An 18,804-nucleotide genomic window follows, 5' to 3' on the forward strand; every position below is an offset into this window, starting at 1 on the left:
TTAATACCAAACATTTTTTACTATATTGATCTTATTACTGAAAATCATTCAAAAGCAATTATTTAATTTGTTTAAATTAATGTCTCGGTATATAAATGTTATATAAAATTATATTCATATTTAAATTTAAATACAAATAAAAGTTGACTAGTGAAAAAATCAACAACTAATACTTTTTGATAATACTTTCTAAAATTTTGTTCTTTATATGGTAAGTTTGAACAATTTAGGTGGGTTAGTTGACCTTTTTGGAATCCTTAAGAAAAGCTTGTGCCCACTTGTCATTCTTGACTGATAATAATTATCTATCTTCAAAAAAAAATTATGCAATCTTCACATACTTTTAAACTTTTCAAGGACCATTTACTAGTTTGCAAAACATTATAGTATTAATAACTTTAAATAAGCAATTTTATTAAATTATAATATATTAGTTTAAGATAAATATACTCGATGTTTAGTAATTAAATGTGTTAAAGTAGTATATTCTTTCATTATAATTTAATTCTTTATTATTAAAAGATTTAAAATCTCTTTTATTATTGTGTTATAAATGTACATGGACATTTGACATATAATTTTTAATATTATTTACTAGATATATAAGGTAGTTTACTCGGGAGGTCGCTTGTGCTCCCCCCAGCCGTGGAAGCACTTGGTGAACCTGCGAGACTCCTTGTCTTTCAGCGTGAGGAACAGTTTCCGGGGTCGTTCCGGCTGTACAGTCTTCATGTGTTGGATGTACACCTTACAATTAAAGACAATACAGTTATTTTCATGACTATATTGCTGTATGATGTTCCAAATTAGGAATTAATCTTTATAAAAAAAGGATACCAGTTACTTTAGCACTAAAATTTGAATATTCCAAAATTAATTACAACAATAGTCATACATGCACAATTTTACGTTTTGAATCAATATTGTTTACAAAAACATCTTGTTAGAAAATAGATTGTTTAACATTTTATTTAGTAATTTGTATACCCATTTTCCTTTCTGTGCTTACATCAACAACAGTTTGACTGTTCAGTTAGAACTGAATGTTTGTATCCGGCAATATTACAACACAAGTAATAAAATTCTGCAGTCTTTTAGTAAGATTTCCCTTAGTGTGATGTTAATGTATATTTACCTGTGCGGATTTGTAGGCGAGCTTGATCTCTACCTCTGAGCACTTGGCGCCGAGCCACAGGAACACCTGCTCGCCGTTGTCCAGTATCATTATGTCATCATCCGCAAGATCATCCTGTGTATACATTATTGTATATTTATACATTATACATATTTATATAAATTACTAGCTTTTACCCGCGACTCCGTCCGCGCGGAATAAAAAAAATGCACACAAGATAAAAAAGATCCTATGTCCGTCTCCTAGTTCTAAGCTACCTCCCCATCAATTTGTGTAACTAACACGTCTTTCTTTTATATATATAGATAGATATGAAGTTTTTCATGAGGAAATAGTACCGCAAGTAAAGTAACATTACATAGGTAATTGACAAAAAAGTTACATGCTGACAAGCCGGCATGTGAAAGGGGCAAAAAAGAAAGTGCCAGAACATCGTCAAAATGCATCGTAATCTTTGCCTTTGCGTCTAAATCACAGGCGTGAGAACAGAAGGCCTAACATACCTGACAGAAGTCTGTGCACTTTTCAGAGACAGTGAAATATCCTTTTTCGTTGGAGCAGCGGAAGAGTCTTGTGTAGTTGAGATAGTCTGCGTCCGTATCGTACGGCTTGCGTCCGCCGAGTGCCACCCAAAAGAAGTTGTCGGGCTCCGTGCCCTCTGTCACTACCTGTACAGGAATACCAACATTTACAGCTCGAAAGTAAATAAAAAATGGATCTTTTAGGGTAGGGATTTCCAAAGTGGTCCGATATCGACCCCTTGGGTTTCCTAGCGGTCGACATAAACTGATTTTGGGGGTCAACGAGGTCTAAAAATCGACCCCTATTAATAATAGTCTGCTAACTTAAAGTATTGCTAATTCTCACTCTGTCTTCTTCTATTGACCTAAGTTAGAATGAAAAATAACACTGTAGCATCTGTTTTAAGTTAGCGGAGCATTATGAATAAGGGGGTTGATCTACAGTCTTAACAGTTCATTTTGGAAAAGGGGTTACTTGTCCAAAATAGTTTGGGGATCCCTGTTTTACGGCCTGTGAGTTATTACACTTCTGGGCCTTATAAGTGAAAATTAACCTCAATGACAGCTTTTTTTTCTTTATTGAAGAAGTATTTACCTGTAGGCTGACCCATGGATTGTTGAATTTCTCTTCGGCAATCTGCTCTGCGAGACGAGCAGAGTCTGCGTCACTTTTATTCCCTACCCACACGTACACGAGAGCTGAGGACGCGTCACCGCTGCCCTCTAGCGGTACATTCAGGATATAGCTACAAATAAAGACATACAATAAAAAACAGATTAAAATTATTAGATTAAGATACTATTTTAGATAGAAAATCATTGAAACTAACCAGAATGCGCTGTTGAGGTTTGCGGCGTCGGCCTTAATCTGTATAAGGCGTGTGCACAGCGCAGACCCGTTGCTGCGCAGCTCAAATAGCTCCACAGGCGGTCGTCCGCCATCCTATATATATAATAAGTAAAGGTAATTTTACCAAGCTTCAATACAGGAAGAAAATCTGTTGACATTTCATAATTATTTGTACAATTGACTTCATCAGACAACCCTTATTAGTGTATACAGCTAAAATAGGTCTTCTTTTACGTCTATTATTAATAGCTGATGCCCGCGCGGAATAAAAAAAAACAAAACGAAATAAAAAACATAGATTACAATCATTGGCAATTGGCTATACATAGCCAACAGTGAAAGAATTGATCAAATTGGTTCAGTAGTCTCGGAACATATTTAATACAAACAATCAAATGTTTCCTCTTTATATTATTAATATAGATTTACGTATGGATATTTTTGTTCTAGTTTTTTTTATATTACAAGGTGGCAAACAGCCACATGAATTCACCGAAATGGCGAAGCGACCGCTGCCCATAGACATTCACAATTGCAGATGCATTGCCTACCCTCAATTGACGAAGGAGGAGACGCACAAAAAGAGAATATTTAACCTTCCTATGCATCTCCTCCATCAAATCCACCTCTCCTCATCCTTTCCTTATAAGAAAAGGGTGGGAAGGGAAAGAGGACTAAAATTAGGCCTCCGGCACCACACTCATCAGACTGTACTTGGAATTACTTCCACTTGAGTCCTGTCTTCTGTGAGGTCGTGGTATTTCACTGAGCGAGGCCAATTCGTGCAACTGATGTTGTTGTTGCTGGCGTCTACTACTGTTAAAAATTTAATATTACCGGAGGTTGATTTCTCTTAGCATCCCGTATAATGAAACGTTGTCTGAAGTGCGCCATAAATTTGAGGCTCTCCTGCTGCTGGTGTGTGCGGACTACATCCAGTCGTTTGCACAGCTGCTTGAACTTCCGTTCCAGGCCGAAGGTGAAAGTTAGCCAGCCCATATTAGGAGCTTTCCGGCCCTGCCAGAAGTACACCACCCATGTCGCTGATTCACCCTCGTCGGTTTCAACTTCCCCATCGCCCCAGTTTTCAGTGTTTTCTTGATCCGGCTAGAAATTAAATATTAGATTACTGTTTGAAATTTATTTAAATATATAAAAAGATTATTAAAAAAAAGATAGCAAAGCTAACAGTGATTAAACGATTAAGTTTTTTTTTGATATTTCAAAATCACATCTTGTATGTATTCAAATGTCATACAAACTTTTACTTACATTTAAAGATACCAGTTGGTTATTTAATTGTTATTTTTTTATATTGATGGTTTATTATTAAACGTAATTTAATAAATTCTCACTACTTGGGTTAGGGCTTGATTGGGCAACCGCCCAGAGCGTTAGACAAAAAGGGGCGTCACCAGTATACGAATTACATAATGTCGACCCCACCAAAGGCATGGAAAAAAAAATGGGCGCTGTAGAAATCTGTAAATTCTCTTATATATGTCTAGGTAAAAACTGATAATTATCGTAGACACCTCTGCGGGCAGCACGTATCTGCAGAGGAAGACGTAGCAGTCGTGACTGTAGAAGAGACCGAGCTCGTGGTCTGGCAGACGCACGAAGAAGCGCCCCTCCAGTACGAAGGCCTCCATGGCCTCCAGGTCTTCGTTCCACTCGTCTGCCAGCGCGCGCGCCTCAGCCGCACACATCGGCGGCTGTCGCGCCACGAACAACGCTGACAGGTCCGTTCTTATAACGATAAAAAAACAATATTTACTAAATATATAAAAGAAAGTCGTGTTAGTAACACTATTTATAACTCAAGATCGGTCGAACTGATTTAGCTGAAAATTGATGGAGAGATAGCTTAGAACTAGGAGACGGACATACGAACTTTTTATCTTGTGTGCATTTTTTTTTTCCGCGCGGACGAAGTCGCAGGTAAAAGCTAGTTTACTAAATAAAAAGAAACTGAATCTTGTTTTTTTTCTGTTTTTTTTTTTTTTATAAGAGAAGGAGATAGTGATACGCTCGCGTCTTGAAGGGCCCTAAGTTGGCGGTTTGGAAAGCCGAGGACAGACCATTCCCCAACGCGGCGGTACGCGGTAGAAAGCTACGCGAAAACCACACGGTTGTAGATTGCCAGCCATCGAGATGGTGATGGAACTTGGCGGTCTGTTATATCGTTCGATGACGGAATTCTGTGGCAGGAATTGTTCCAAACAATTCTTCTGAGCACTCCCCATGGTAGATGCGATAGAAAATGCAGTTACGTACTGCTGCTGTTATACAAAATATATGTCCATCTCGCTCACTCTAAAAGAAACGCAGTAAGAACTAACGTAAACACTGACTAATATTAATAAAATTGGAGTGGATATTACTATCCAAGAATAGGTAATTTTGGCTTGCTGTTTTTTTTTTTTTTGAAAAACCTATTTTTATCTACCGTCCACAATTTGTTCCAGTTGATCTACAGATTTTGATGGAACTTTGACAAGAAGGTAGCTGATGCATGTGGACATATTATAGGCTATTTTTTTATTCTGCGCCAACAAAGTTGCAGACAACAGTGTTCAATAAATTCTAAGTAATTTGCTGTAGAATTCTTAAAAGTCCGCTGAACAAAATTTCAAATGACTATATCTGTAGAAAGAATACGGTATATCTAACTTGGTCTCCTGCTGCTTGGCCCAGCTGGCGAGGTCTGCACCAGTCCGTGCTACAGACTCCGCGGTGCGCGTGAAGTCCACCGCTATCACCTCCTCCCATCCCATGAAGTACGTCTTGAACACCTGCAACAACATCATTGTCATTGGAAAAATAACTTCTGGATTTATATAATTACAGATCACAAATAAAAAATTAGAAAAAAGTTTTTTTTTAAATGGTAGAAAAAATACAGATTGGGAAAGCAGACTCCACCACCATGTGGGATACGAGCTAGGCAGAGAGAGAAAAGAGTGGTAGAAAAAAATACAGGAGTGGGGAACTTTTATTTGTTTGTTTGCCATGATGTCTGTGACTTCGTTCGCGGTAATTTCAGGTAACGGCTTAAACAAGATTGTAGTGGATAGTTACCAATTTTTGATGTGAAACATCTATAGGATCACTTGTAAACCGAATTGTTGGCGTGGCGACGTTTGCCGTGGCGACGGGTCGCCACACTATACTGAGGTATACATATATATATTTTATGTGTTTAGTTTAATAATATTGAATATTTAATATTACTATTATTATTATTATTCCACGTATTTATTAATTTTCTGATTTAAACATTTTTCTTAATATTATAATTATTATAATTACTATCATTACTATCATTATCATTGCCATTGCCAATGCCATTGTCATTGTCATTTATTTAATTATAATATTTAATATTTTATGCACATTACTTGTACACACACGATGTTTCACATCTGCCAGGCGTCCCATGACGGCTCACAAGTTTTTTTTTTATGTTTGTTTGATGTATATAAGTGTAATGTATATGTGACCTGTGTCTCGGTGCCCTCTTGCAGACGAGTGACAAGCGCATGCGCAGGTCGCGACACCATGTTGAATAACTCCTGCGCAAGCTTCACCGCCGCTGCTCGCACCAGTCGAGATGACTTCTTGCCGAACCTATGTTAGATTGTTTACAAAAAAAAACAATTCAAATACAATAGTAAATTCAAAACAATCAGAATAAGAAGGATGTCTCCTTATGTGTAGGAAAAAGAAAGAGAGTTTAAGAAGACTCCCTTCTCTAGAAAAAACGAAGGTATACATTACGCCAATTTAATAATGAGGTTTTATAATAGGGAAAAAAACTGAAAACTACAAGTAGGTGGCGCTAGTGTCAAGAATGGGTTGACATCTGTCAAATTTTTATACGTCGATCTAGCGATTTAAAAAAATGTATTCCTTTTTTCATTTTTTGTTGTTAATAATTTATTAGCTCTTTACTTTTAAAAATTATATATTTGACATTTTATAAGTGAAATTTGACGTGAAATCCATAGAGTTCTCCGTATTTTGCACATAAAATAAAGCGGTTTATATGTATCTGTGGTAAAATTAGTGCTACTGTCACTCATGTCTTAGCAAGCAAAAGACAGATTTTCTCCTCATTGCTACTTTAAAACTGTACTAAAAAATTATAAATTATAAAAACCGTTAATACTAGCAATTAATTCTGATAGATGGAACTGTATTAAATAAATTCGTAAACTTACCATACGAATACATCGATGTGAGCGTCGAGTATGTACACGTTGCGTGTGACGAGGTGATGGCGGGCGAGTGGTGCGGGCTCCGGCTGCGGCAACTCCAGGTACCCCATGCCCAGCTCCACGCGGTATAAACGCGGCGATGCCCATGTCCACTCGGGGTCTACATGCTCCTGATGTAGTATACGAAAATAGATTTAATCCATACACATTTATTCTACTAGGAACTCCGTCCGCGCGGAATTAAAAAAAACCTAATAAGTAGCCTATGTGTTCTTCCAGAATATGCTCTATATGCTAAATTTCATCTAGATCCGTTGAGACGTTCTAAAGATACCTTCTAATAAACATCCATCCATCCATACATTCGCATTTATAATATTAGTAAGATAATGTATTCTTAAGAATTTTTTTTTATTATTTTGTTGTTGAACTGTAATAATATATTAAATTAAAATCTTGCATATTGATAAAAAAACATTGCTTGATATTTACTTGCTTGATGAAACTTAATAACTTTTTATATTATAACGTCTTCAGTAATTTTATACGCACCATAAAATGTATGCGTGTATTAAATTTTGAAAACAAAAATTACCTCTGGTACGTAGGGCTCCGTGTCCTCGTAGCCTAATGTCTTCCAAAATGACTGGGGCTCTTTTCCCTGCGACTCTGCGATCAGCTCAGCTTTGTTCTTACGCTCTTCCTTGTTGATCTTCTCAGCGAATAGACGAGCTTTTGATTTCAGTGTATTTTTCGCTTTTTTGCCGTTCCTATAATTTTGAATTAAGTAATATACATACATAATGAGGGAAAATGTATAAATTTTACTTCATAGCAAGTTAAATGTAGGTCCCAAATTTTTGAATAAGATATTTTAATGAATATAGTCAATAATGTTGGACAGTACAATGCAAGAAGTTATTAATTGCTATAAAAATATATATTTTTATTTATTTATTTAACTGGTAAACAGTAATTTTATAGTTTTCGAAATAACGAATATAAACAATAAAATAATAAATATTTGAAAATAATAAAGATCAAGTTGTACAAATATGTTGATATAGTAAGAGTTAGATATAGTTACCATAGATATATGACAAGTCCTGTGTCAAGTACGAACACATATCTGGGGTCGAGAGAGTGCGCGGTGACAGGTACCGGCTCCAGGTGGATGCTGCTGCCCGCGCCGTGTACGCGGTACAGCCGCGTTACGTAATGCTATATAGTAATAATATATTCTAACATCACACTTGTATGAAAAAAATGTGAGAGATGACTATAAAATTTAAAACAACTGTTTTAGATATATGATTGAGTTGCACATACTGGTTGGTTGTACATATTGGTTGGTTGTACATACTGGTTGGTTGTACATACTGGTTGGTTGTACATATTGATTTTTTTACATACTGGGTGGTAATACATATTGATTGGTTGTACATAACTGGTTGGTAGTAATGTGACAACAATCCAAACGGAAACAGGCAGAATGATGAGATGTTTTTACTTAGGTGTTTCGGCAGGAATCTCATAAGACATTCAAATGTTGTGACTTACGGGATCATCGACAGTGAAGAACCCTGATGGCGTGCGGCTACCGGCGATATAGACTGGCGGTGTGGGGAAGAGCGCGAGGAAGTCCGGCGTCTCATCGCCCTGCTCGTGCCGCTGAGTGCGCTTCGCCCCCAGCAGGTTGCGCAGGTTCACAGCATGCATCGCCGCGCACGCTCCCTTGTCCAACTTAAAACATATGCTCAGTTACACTTTCAATGCCACCGTATTGTTTGGAGAATTCATTTTCATAATAAAATATTTCAAAATATTTTTTTTTTAAAAAAGCGAAGCACCAGGCGCGGAGCTTCGCGATAACACACACAAAAAAAAACAGTCGAATTTATAACCTCCTTCTTTTTGAAGTCGGCTAATAAAATAGCAATATTACACTTACCGTCGCCTTGGATCCTATCCAGAAGTGTATGTCCCAGCACAGCTGTCCCTGTTCCTGAATTGACGTCTTCAGTATAATGTAGCAATCACCTTCGAAGAACTTGCCGTGAGCCACCTATGGACAATTTTAATTTTAAAAATGTATGATTTTTATTTTTTTACATAGGGTAGACACATACACCTTAATAATAACTGTTGATTTTTTTTTACACATGGCGTTGTCGATAAATAGACAATTAAATATTTAAAAATAGCTATTATCGTACTTCGTCTACTGGAGCCGGTATGAAGTTCTCGATCTCCCACACCTGGAGGCCGGGCGTCTGTCCAGTCTCCTCGTCGAAGAACTCAGAGTAATCCAAGGGAGGTTTCTCCAAACTCTCGTCCCAACGTTTCGGTCTAAACAAGTGAAACACAATTGCAAATCAATTTACTATGTTGTAAAAAAATAAATAAATTATGTGTTAAGATTTCATAACAAAATGGTCTAAGAAGCGACAATGAAGGAAAAAAAACATTAAACGTAGTACGAATAGTAGTAAAACGGTATTAATAATGTAGCAGATTAGATATTTCTGCGTTCCGTCTCATAATATTGTTTACTAGCTGTCACTTTCAACTCCATCCGCGCGGAATGTATTTCTCCAGACTGTATTCTACATCCATATCAAATTTCACCGATATCCATGCAGCCGTTCATCCATCCCAACATCCATACATCCATCTACGCATTTATAATATTAGTAAGATATACTATGTTACGATTTGTTTTGTATCGAGTATTATTAAAATAGTAGCATGTTACTTGAGTTCGCTGTAGTGTAGGTCTGGTGCGGCGTCGAGCTGTGCGCTGGCCTGCTCCCGCATGCCGCGCAGTATGAGCGCCGAGCCGCGCTGCTCAGCCTCCGCACGCCGGCGCAGGCGCAGCTTGCGAGCCAGAGGGTCCGACTTCACGCCTGCAGAATAACACATACATACACAATAGATGAGTGAAACAAATTGAGATAACTACTATTTGAAAGACCAAGACAAAGAAAATTCCCTCGTATTCTACCCAAACTTTTAAAAAGATACAATTCAACATTTGAGATTTACGTACATCGCAAAATAAACCCTTGTATATGTAAAAATATATAAATGCTTTCCAATTAATGTTTTACTCACTGGTAGGTGTAGTGGGCTCTGCAGCGGTGGCACCTGCCAGCTGTAATTGCGCTTGCAGCGAGAAGTCGACGTTGTAGTACTGCAGGCCGGAGCCTCTCTGTTGCTCTACTGGCTTTGGTGGCATTACTAAGTCAGGATTGCCATGGAGCTGGAGACTCTCCAAGTCGCTCAGGAGATGTATCGCATCGGGTAGTGTTATTAGCTTATTGCAACTTAAGTTTAGTTTCTTTAGTGCACCACATCTGAAAATTAATAGTCGTCACCTCATATCCTCACCGAGGGACTACTCTGTGACTAGGCCTTAGTTATCCATACTGGCTCAGTCCGGGTTCATTGAGTATAAATACATCTCTAAATGTCTATGCAGACAAGTGATGGTTGTATCAATATGAAGGTTAAATCTCGTAATATTCGGGTTCATATGTAGCTGATTGGTTTTTATTACTTTTGACTCACTTTACAAAAACATATTCATCCTTATCGTTCTTTTTGAAATATGTAGAGACAACAATATATTTAATTAAGACTTTATGAACACACCAACATATGTGAGTGTTTTATATGTCTCAATAATGGCCAGTCTAAAGCAGTATCAATTACTCTCACGCAAGGTTAGCAGAGCGTGTATTGATTTATGAAACTCATATCGTCACGCATGATTTAATAATGGACATTCACAATCTGGCTACTTGAATACAAGTTCAAACAAAATATTGATAGATTGGTGTTTAAGTGTGTGACTGAAGGTCAGATTGAAAGAAAAAAAACATAAAATATTAGTTTTTACATATAATATAAATAATAACTTCAAACCTTTTATTGTCAATGGTTGGTTCTCATTGACATAATACCTGCATAGTTATTTCAGATTTTGAGAGAATTAAAGTAACAATGTGTTTTTATTTTGGCCATTGAAAAATATCTAAGATACGTAAATACAGATGGAATATTGATTACAGCTATGTCTGAAAAATTATGATCTATATAATAGTCTAAAAAATAATCTTACCGACACAATCCTTCAGGTATCATCTCCAATAGATTATTAGCAGCGGAGAAGACTTCTAAGCTACCCAACTTGCCGATCCCCGAAGGTATACCTTCGAAGTCTAGCTGGTTGTCATCAACATGGAGACGTCTTAGGTTCTGCAGCTTGCACAATGATGCTGGTAATGCTGTCAGCTTGTTACGTGACAGGTTGAGGCATTGCAAGTTCTGCCAGATATCCATTGCTGTGAAAGAAAGGAGTAATAAAGTTATTGTGACTGTTAACCTTAAACAATAGTATCTTAATCAGAATAATCAATAAATAATAAAGTGTTGTAAAAATGACAATTAAAAAACTTAAATTAATTTATTTGTTAATGTCCATAACTTTTTTGGCTAGTCTTACTAATATTATAAATGCGAATGTTTAGATGCATGGATGGATGTTTAAAGGTATCTCCGGAACGGCTCGGAATGGCAACGGATCTTCATAAAATTTGGCACAGGTATAAACATAGTCTAGAAGAATACATAGGCTACTTATTAGGTTTTTTTTAATTCCGCCCAGACAGAGTCGCGGGCGGAATTAAATAGTCCAACTATCAGGAGCCAAACATTAAAGTTTATACAATACCAACCAACAAACAATATACTACTAAATGATATAACTTGCTACAAATCATAATTAACATAAGTGAAATCACTTTTCTCAAGTGAAAACAAACTGATGTCTATTATCGATAACTGATGTAAATATGCAAACATTCTTTACGTTGCAATCTTGTTTTATAAACCAATAGCAGCAGGAGAGAAGGCTAACATGATTAACATCGAAAAGCAATGGCAAAACGTAATAGCATGGAACGTATTAAAATTATTTCTTTAAGGTGTTATTTTTTCTTATGTTTAATTGTCATTAACTAAGAATCTATTTTTCAATACTTGATTTGAACCTTATTTGTCTATTTACTACAAAATCATTTAAAAAGTATTAAATTTTGATTTACCTGAGGATACTTCAGTTATCTCATTATCACTGAGATTCAGTCTCTTCAGACTTTGCAGCGAGTAGAGTGCATCAGGTACTTTGGTCAATGCATTCTTTGACAGGTCCACATCAGAGAGGTTGCACAGCGTATCCAGTGATGTGGGTAGATTGGCAAGAGTGCGCTGTGTGTTTCGCATGTGCAATGTTTCTAGACTTTGCAGTGATGGTAACTGCCTGTAATATTTTATACTTAAAATAATTATGACACATAATGTAACTTGATTTATCATCCTAAGTCCCTGTAAGTACATTGTGCCGTCATCTCGCTATAATTTGTGTTCTGCGTTTGGTCTTTAGCCATGTCAGGTCATCACATAATGTTAGTTAAATTATTTTAATCTTGATTGGTGATAATATACCTTAGCTGAAATAATCCTAGTGGGTTGTCATTAAGTATTAGAGTCTGCAAGTTCGCCAGTCTTCTAGTCTGAGGGGGCAGAGTCTCCAGTAAATTATTTGATAAATCAAGAAACAATAAATCTGTTAATTGTACAAACAGTGTTGGTGGGATACTCTCGATTCTGAAACAAATAAGAAACAAGTTAAAAAGTGCCTGCAACAACAAACTTTAATATTTAAAAAGGCTATTTAATATGTTAACTACTATTATAAAATGTATATATCAGAATATTGCTCTTTAATTATGTATGTAATTGTAATTAATGTAATATTAATATAATACAATAAAGAAGTTGTAGAAAGGTCAAATCCGAGCCATGGGAGACAGCTATTAGTCTACATAGAATTATCACAACTGAGTGTAAGTCCAGATTGACTACCACATAAGAAAGGAGGGAGAGCAATTGTGAAAACAGTATTGCGACAATTCCTAAATAACTCATTATCTTACTTATTATGACTGAGGTTCAAAACCAAGAGTGATTTAGCTTTCTCCAATCCTTCCGGAACTTCTTTTAGTCTATTGTGAGACAAATCAAGGGTAGTGAGCTCCTCAAGTCTGAACAACTCTGCTGGTATACCTGAAGTTTTCACATTGTTGTGCCTCACATTTAATGATCGTAAACATTTCAGTTCGGTAAGCTCACCAAATAATTTTTCTAAATTATTCTTTTTTATGGACAAATTTTCCTGTAAATAATAAATATTGTTAAACATTTGTATTTCATATTTTTTTAATGTTGCCTTCATGTTAAATGGGAGCTCATGAGCAAAGAATCAAAAGCATAATGAGTTTCCTAATCTTACAGGACAAATTACAGATTTATGCACTATAAATTTTAAACATACATCAGAGAAAGAAAGTAATACAAAAGTAAATTTCATTTGCAACATTCAATGTCAAATGAAAGGGTGGTAAATTTAAATATCAAAAAGTCTCAGTTATATTATTTTATCATTGCACAATAAAAACAGATTAGTTCTTAAATCACAATTTCAAATAAAAAGTAAACTATAAATTTAAATTATCTTCGTAAAATAAATTAAAAACAACGGAAAACCCAAACGTAAGTTTACCAATTTCATAAGCTTTCCTAATTCTTCTGGAATATCCGTTAAATTTGTTTTATCAAGTCTGAGCCATTGCAGCCCAGTCATATAACGAATGGCTTCAGGAAATTTGTCGCCCTAAAAAATAAGAAACATTTAGGACATTTACACAGTACTAAGGTTACAGTCATTTATACTTCAATAGTAGTATCAAATTTCGATTTACTTACACTGAAATCATTGCATGTAAAATCTACACCTCTTACAAAAGGTAACAAGCCTGTATTAGCCATGTTTTAAACTATTTTCACAATAAACCATTTACTCAGAAGTTCCATATCAAACTCACTATAAAAATATGCATGACAAACACAACATTGTTGCCATTACACACAATAATTTACCCTTAATCACAGAAAATATTCCAAACCCTTTGATAATTTTGTGGTTTTATTACTTTGTAATTTGACTTTAAAACACACAGTGAAAAACTTAATTTTTTTTTTCGCATTTGATTTTAAATATTATCCAGAAAACAGTTGTTTCTTAATTTCCCTATTTCCATAAGGTCCGTAATATTACTAACGACCCTTGATAACGACGATTGAGAAATACGTAGAAAACGAAGTTATATTTAGTATTATTATAAAATGCAACACTTTTAAGCGATATTTTGTCGGAAATTCTTTAAAAAAAAAGGCATCTTGTGAAATTTTTAGTCCCCAAATTTAGAATAAGCACTAAAACATTGGCAGGACAAGGACAAAATGTCAAATGATTTTGACAACTGAAATTTGTTGAAGTTTTGTCAAACACAGGTTAAACAAAAACGTAACAGATTAAAAATGTGGTGCTTCAGTCACTATGAGACATTATATTCTTATGTCACTATCACTTCTGTGAGGTAGTAGTATCGTACTTTCATGGCTTGGCACCGGCAAGAAAGAGGCACAGCAGGACCTGGCTTGATGAATACTTTTGAAAACTCAGGCAGGTTGGTCGCAAAGGGATTAGGATCGTAGATCGTCTGTATGTTCAGCGTTTGTTTGTAGAAGAAAGTATAATGTCTAATTTACATTATGCCAGTACAGTAGGACAGTAGTGCATTAGCAAATAGCAGTGGCCAGTGGGAAATTTTAATGTTTTGCCAGAATGTTTTTTTGGAAATTTAGTTGTGGTTTTAGTGAAAAAGTAATTTTTAGACCATAGTTAACTACAACACCTTTTATTATTTAAACAGTTCGTCATAAAACATTATCTACATTAAAAAATCAACCCTAAACGCAAATGCATTCGATTTGAAGGAAATATTTCTTGACATTAAACAATATAACAAATCCATACAAAAAAAAGTTAAGTGGACATGGTTTAAAAAAAAAATCTGTAACTTTATTTGGTGAAATTAATAAAGTAAAATGAAGCAAAATATGATCTGTAACAGAAAAGCATTAATTTGATTGATAATATAATAATATTCCAGGATATATTTTTTTACCTATTTATTTAACTAACAAACTAATATTAAAGCATAGACATGCAAAGAATTCCTTCCCATATGTTTTGTGTCATAATAGGAAATGTATTATTTGAATTCTGAAATTGTCTTGTGATTTGGTTTATCGTGGCATTGGTGGCATGTTTGGCATAGGTCCCGACAATGCAGTGTTAGTTCCCAGCAACACCTAAAAAATAGAACTTAGTTAAACACTTTTTTATTAACACTAGTGGAATACAAAATATATATATATATGTGTATGAAACAAAGGCTCTTTCCTTTTCACACCAAAACTACTGAACCGAATTAAATGAAATTTGGTACACAGATAGTCTGGAGTCTGAGAAATGACATGGGCTACTATTTAACACAAAAGAAGAAGTATAATTATTTTTAAAGTTAGAAGCTTGAAACATATTATTTAGGCTGTTAATTTGATCTAAATAAATATGCTGTTCAATATTAGTAAAAGATTTATCCTTAGGGGAGTAAAATAAAAATAGGGGTTGTAAGGGTGAATTTTTTGTAAGATTAATATCTTTTGTTGTAATAGTTTGTAATTTCAAGTAAAATAATTAGCCTAAGTCATTAAAAATGCATGCATTTACTGTACTGTACTGTGTACTGTAGTACTGTCTTAGTGACTACTAAGACAGTACTTCATGTGGACCGAATTATTGACATATTACTGACACGGAAGCAAAATTAGTGTTGATATATCATCAATTCCCATTGTGTAACAACAATATATAAAATTTGACATTTTTCTCACCTGTTTCTGTTGTGACTTTTGCATTTCCTCAACTTGTGCTCTCTCAACTTCAAATATAACTGGAGCAAATAGAATCACAGATGAACTTGCCAAAATCCACATCACAGAGCGGGACAATCCATATAAAGATTTCACTCCAGACCTATTGCAAACAATTAATGTACCAATCTAAAAGATAATATTAACACATTTGGTACCACCAACTCTTCCAACAAGTTCACATTAAACAGTTAATGTTAACTATTCTTATATAATCACAACCTTTACACTCAGTTATATAATTTTATAAGAATTTAGATATTGTTTTAAAATTTAATTCCAAAAACAAGTAAGAGAGCTGAAACATTCATCATCATTATCAGCTTGAGTCAGTCCACTGCTGAATGTAGTCCTCCATCATCAATTGCCACAATGCCTAGTCCTGTGCCATCAGCATCCAGTACACATTCATTAAATTAAAAATTCTTATAGGATAATGTAACCACTCTATAAATTTTAATATTAAAACCTTTTTTTTACCAAGTTTTAGTTGTGAGTGTGTATGTGCCACTTCGCACGCGATCTGGAAACATTTCTGTTAATCCCCATAATCTCTCTGAAAGAGTTTCATCTGGTTCCTATAAATAAGAAAATAATATAATCAGTTTAATAAAAGTAGTTTTATAAATATTTTCCACTTCTGTTGGCCAGATATATCAACTAACTGTTTATCTACCTTATTTGGACATATATGCATTGAAAACCAAACAGAATCACAAATATGTTGCTGCAATAAGATAGAAGTCAATGCAAGACATATTTTAACAGCTATTAAGCAATATTTATTAAAATATATATTTAATAATTATAAACATTTTTTTTTTATAAAAAGAAAGGTTATATTTACATCATCATATTCCTTAAGAGGTCCAGCCGACACCGGAGTCAATGCAGATGGTGATGTTCCGAGCTGTAATAATACGAATCGCTAAGATAAACATCGTTAATGCCACAAACTGTATTTAAAATTAATCACTTATTTCATACCACAGGAGTAATAAATGAATCTTCAGGTCTACGTTCTGGAGTATCATCTTTACTGGCTGTTAATGATTCCATACCGCTATCGTTTTGTTCCGGGTCATACGTTAAATCCATGTACATGTTATGGATTACGTTTAGATACGATTTAGTCTAGTATTTAACACTAATTCAAGAAAGATACCTCGTGTTAAGTTAGTCAGAAAACGTAAGGAAAAGTTAGGACTTTACTTCACTAAAACGTCAAATTCAGCTTGCATTGGATCACAGACAAAATAAGATCGAATAATAGCATAGATAGGAAAAAAAAATATGCTACCGTAAAACAATCTGTATCACACAAATTTAATTCTTTTATTTTTAAACATTTGCCCTTAAACCAAATGTTTGGACTTTATTTTGTGATTTTAATGCAACTTTCATTGTTCTAATGTACCTATGGACCACAACTCATGAAATACTGCATTACCTATTTTTTTTATCAAACAAGCTTCAAGCAAATAATAAATGCCAGAATAGCAGTAGTCCTTTTATGATCAGAGAATTAACGGTTTGATAAGCCTATTTGTAGATAATTTTAGTGGTAGAAATATTTTGAGTAGTATCGGCCTAACGTTATTTTATCAATCAATCTCTCCTCTGCCTTTTGCAAGGCACAGTTATAGTTGTACGTTAAGTTCGTGGTACAACTACTGCAAATGATGTTTATCTCACACATTATATTATTTTTTCAGTTACCCTCTCTAAATATTAATGTGAAAATGCATGTTTCTGTAAATAAATAGAAACTGTTACTTGACAATCACTTGGCGAACAGCAACAACGAAGGTCTTCTTCGTGCATTCTAAGTGTATAAAATCATTTCTTGAACATTATTGTATTTGTATTTTCAGTGTTTTCAAAGTGTTTGTCAATTACTTCGTTGTAGAAATTTTAGTTTAAATGACATTTAAATGGGTTTTCTTCAAATATTAAGTAGCCAGCGATTTATTTTTGTAAAATAAAATTTATTCTAATGCGCAACTAAGATAAACGAATGCACTTTATTTTATTCAGTTAATAAAATAACAATAAAAATAAACAACGAAATAAAAATAAAAAGTTATGGATTGTTGTGACTGATATATAATCTGTGATTTTTAAAAATCGAAATGTGCTCTTTTCTATACTCTGTGTAGTAGTTTCTATCAGATTATTTGTCAGATACTAAAATTTAATTGGTCGTGCTCTTTAATATTATTGTTTTTATATCTTATTGTTCATTAATATTGCACCAAAATAACTTAAATACATAGTTAATTTTCGCCAAATTTCTTATAAAAATAATTTACTGTGATAAAAAATAGTCACTTAATATAAATCTTGTGTTTTTCAACGAGTGTTCAGTTGATGTCTTTATTCGTGTAATATGCACATTTTTAATCAATTGTAACATATGGTTATTTGTTTTTAATGAAATTAGTAGTCGCTGTGAATTAAATAAGAACTTAGCCAGTGCATACAAAAGCATACCACATTAAACAGTATTGGGCAAAAGGTAAGTATTAACTAAGTAAAATTTTACGTTTCCAGTAACTTGTTTATGGTAATATGTCCATAATTTTTGTATCTTGTATCTGTCTTTGGCATCATACTTATACAGGTATCCGCCACTGGTATCCGCACTTAAATTACGTAAATTCTAAAAATGTGGAGAAATGAAACTTATATTTGACTAAGGGTTTAATTTTGAGACATTTTTTTGCTCCACTCTTATTTCTCCCTTGATCTCTCTCTTAAAGGTCACAAAATTCTTAGTACATAGGTTGTTTGCACAAGCAATAATAAATAAAATAATTGTAATAAATGAGAAAAAAATCATTGAAACTCAAAATATTTCTCTCCATACAAATTGGGAAGAGTAAGAAACAATTTTTTTTCATTTTTATATGAAAAGGTGGCAAACAAGCAACGGGCACCTGAAATTGGTGAAATAGCGATGCAACTGTTGCACATAGACATCCGCAAATGCAGATGCATTGCCTATCTTTAATCAACAGATAAGGGGATGCATAGAAAGAGGATATTTTCCCTTCCTATTCGTCCCCTCTTCTTCCAAATCCACTTCTCCTTCCCTTGTGCTATCATGTAAGATATAACAAGCGTTATGATTTCAATTAATAATAGTCAAACACTGTGCATTACATGAGTAAT

At 34.4% G+C, this 18,804-nt stretch overlaps 3 protein-coding genes across 3 annotated transcripts in view; 1 reads left to right on the forward strand and 2 right to left on the reverse strand.

Annotated features, from left to right (window-relative positions):
• Positions 1–538: 538 nt before the first annotated feature.
• On the reverse strand, positions 539–13,773 carry LOC106717747 (protein flightless-1). Its single transcript, XM_045680549.1, has 23 exons — positions 13,555–13,773; positions 13,352–13,462; positions 12,726–12,964; positions 12,235–12,396; positions 11,835–12,049; positions 10,850–11,072; positions 9,841–10,082; positions 9,482–9,632; positions 8,943–9,075; positions 8,678–8,791; positions 8,287–8,469; positions 7,814–7,947; positions 7,322–7,496; positions 6,730–6,896; positions 6,010–6,136; positions 5,180–5,301; positions 4,042–4,255; positions 3,344–3,613; positions 2,487–2,599; positions 2,252–2,402; positions 1,639–1,803; positions 1,136–1,249; positions 539–747 (listed from the first exon to the last, which is right to left on the reverse strand). Exons 1-23 carry the CDS (start codon positions 13,615–13,617, stop codon positions 613–615), a joined length of 3,723 nt encoding a protein of 1,240 aa, XP_045536505.1. The 5' UTR covers positions 13,618–13,773; the 3' UTR covers positions 539–612.
• A 1,023-nt stretch (positions 13,774–14,796) lies between these two features.
• Positions 14,797–16,891, reverse strand: LOC106717870 (mitochondrial import receptor subunit TOM22 homolog). Its single transcript, XM_045680661.1, has 5 exons — positions 16,618–16,891; positions 16,478–16,540; positions 16,111–16,208; positions 15,592–15,733; positions 14,797–15,006 (listed from the first exon to the last, which is right to left on the reverse strand). Exons 1-5 carry the CDS (start codon positions 16,732–16,734, stop codon positions 14,941–14,943), a joined length of 486 nt encoding a protein of 161 aa, XP_045536617.1. The 5' UTR covers positions 16,735–16,891; the 3' UTR covers positions 14,797–14,940.
• Positions 16,892–17,937: 1,046 nt separating this feature from the next.
• Positions 17,938–18,804, forward strand: part of LOC106717929 (inositol hexakisphosphate kinase 2) — a 41,517-nt gene continuing 40,650 nt past the window's right edge. Inside the window, exon 1 of the mRNA XM_045680406.1 lies at positions 17,938–18,148. The gene's annotated coding sequence lies outside the window, so the exon portion shown is untranslated. The remainder of the gene's footprint in view (positions 18,149–18,804) is intronic.

The sequence above is a fragment of the Papilio machaon genome, chromosome 13 (assembly GCF_912999745.1).
Source record: "Papilio machaon chromosome 13, ilPapMach1.1, whole genome shotgun sequence".
NCBI lineage: Eukaryota > Metazoa > Arthropoda > Insecta > Lepidoptera > Papilionidae > Papilio > Papilio machaon.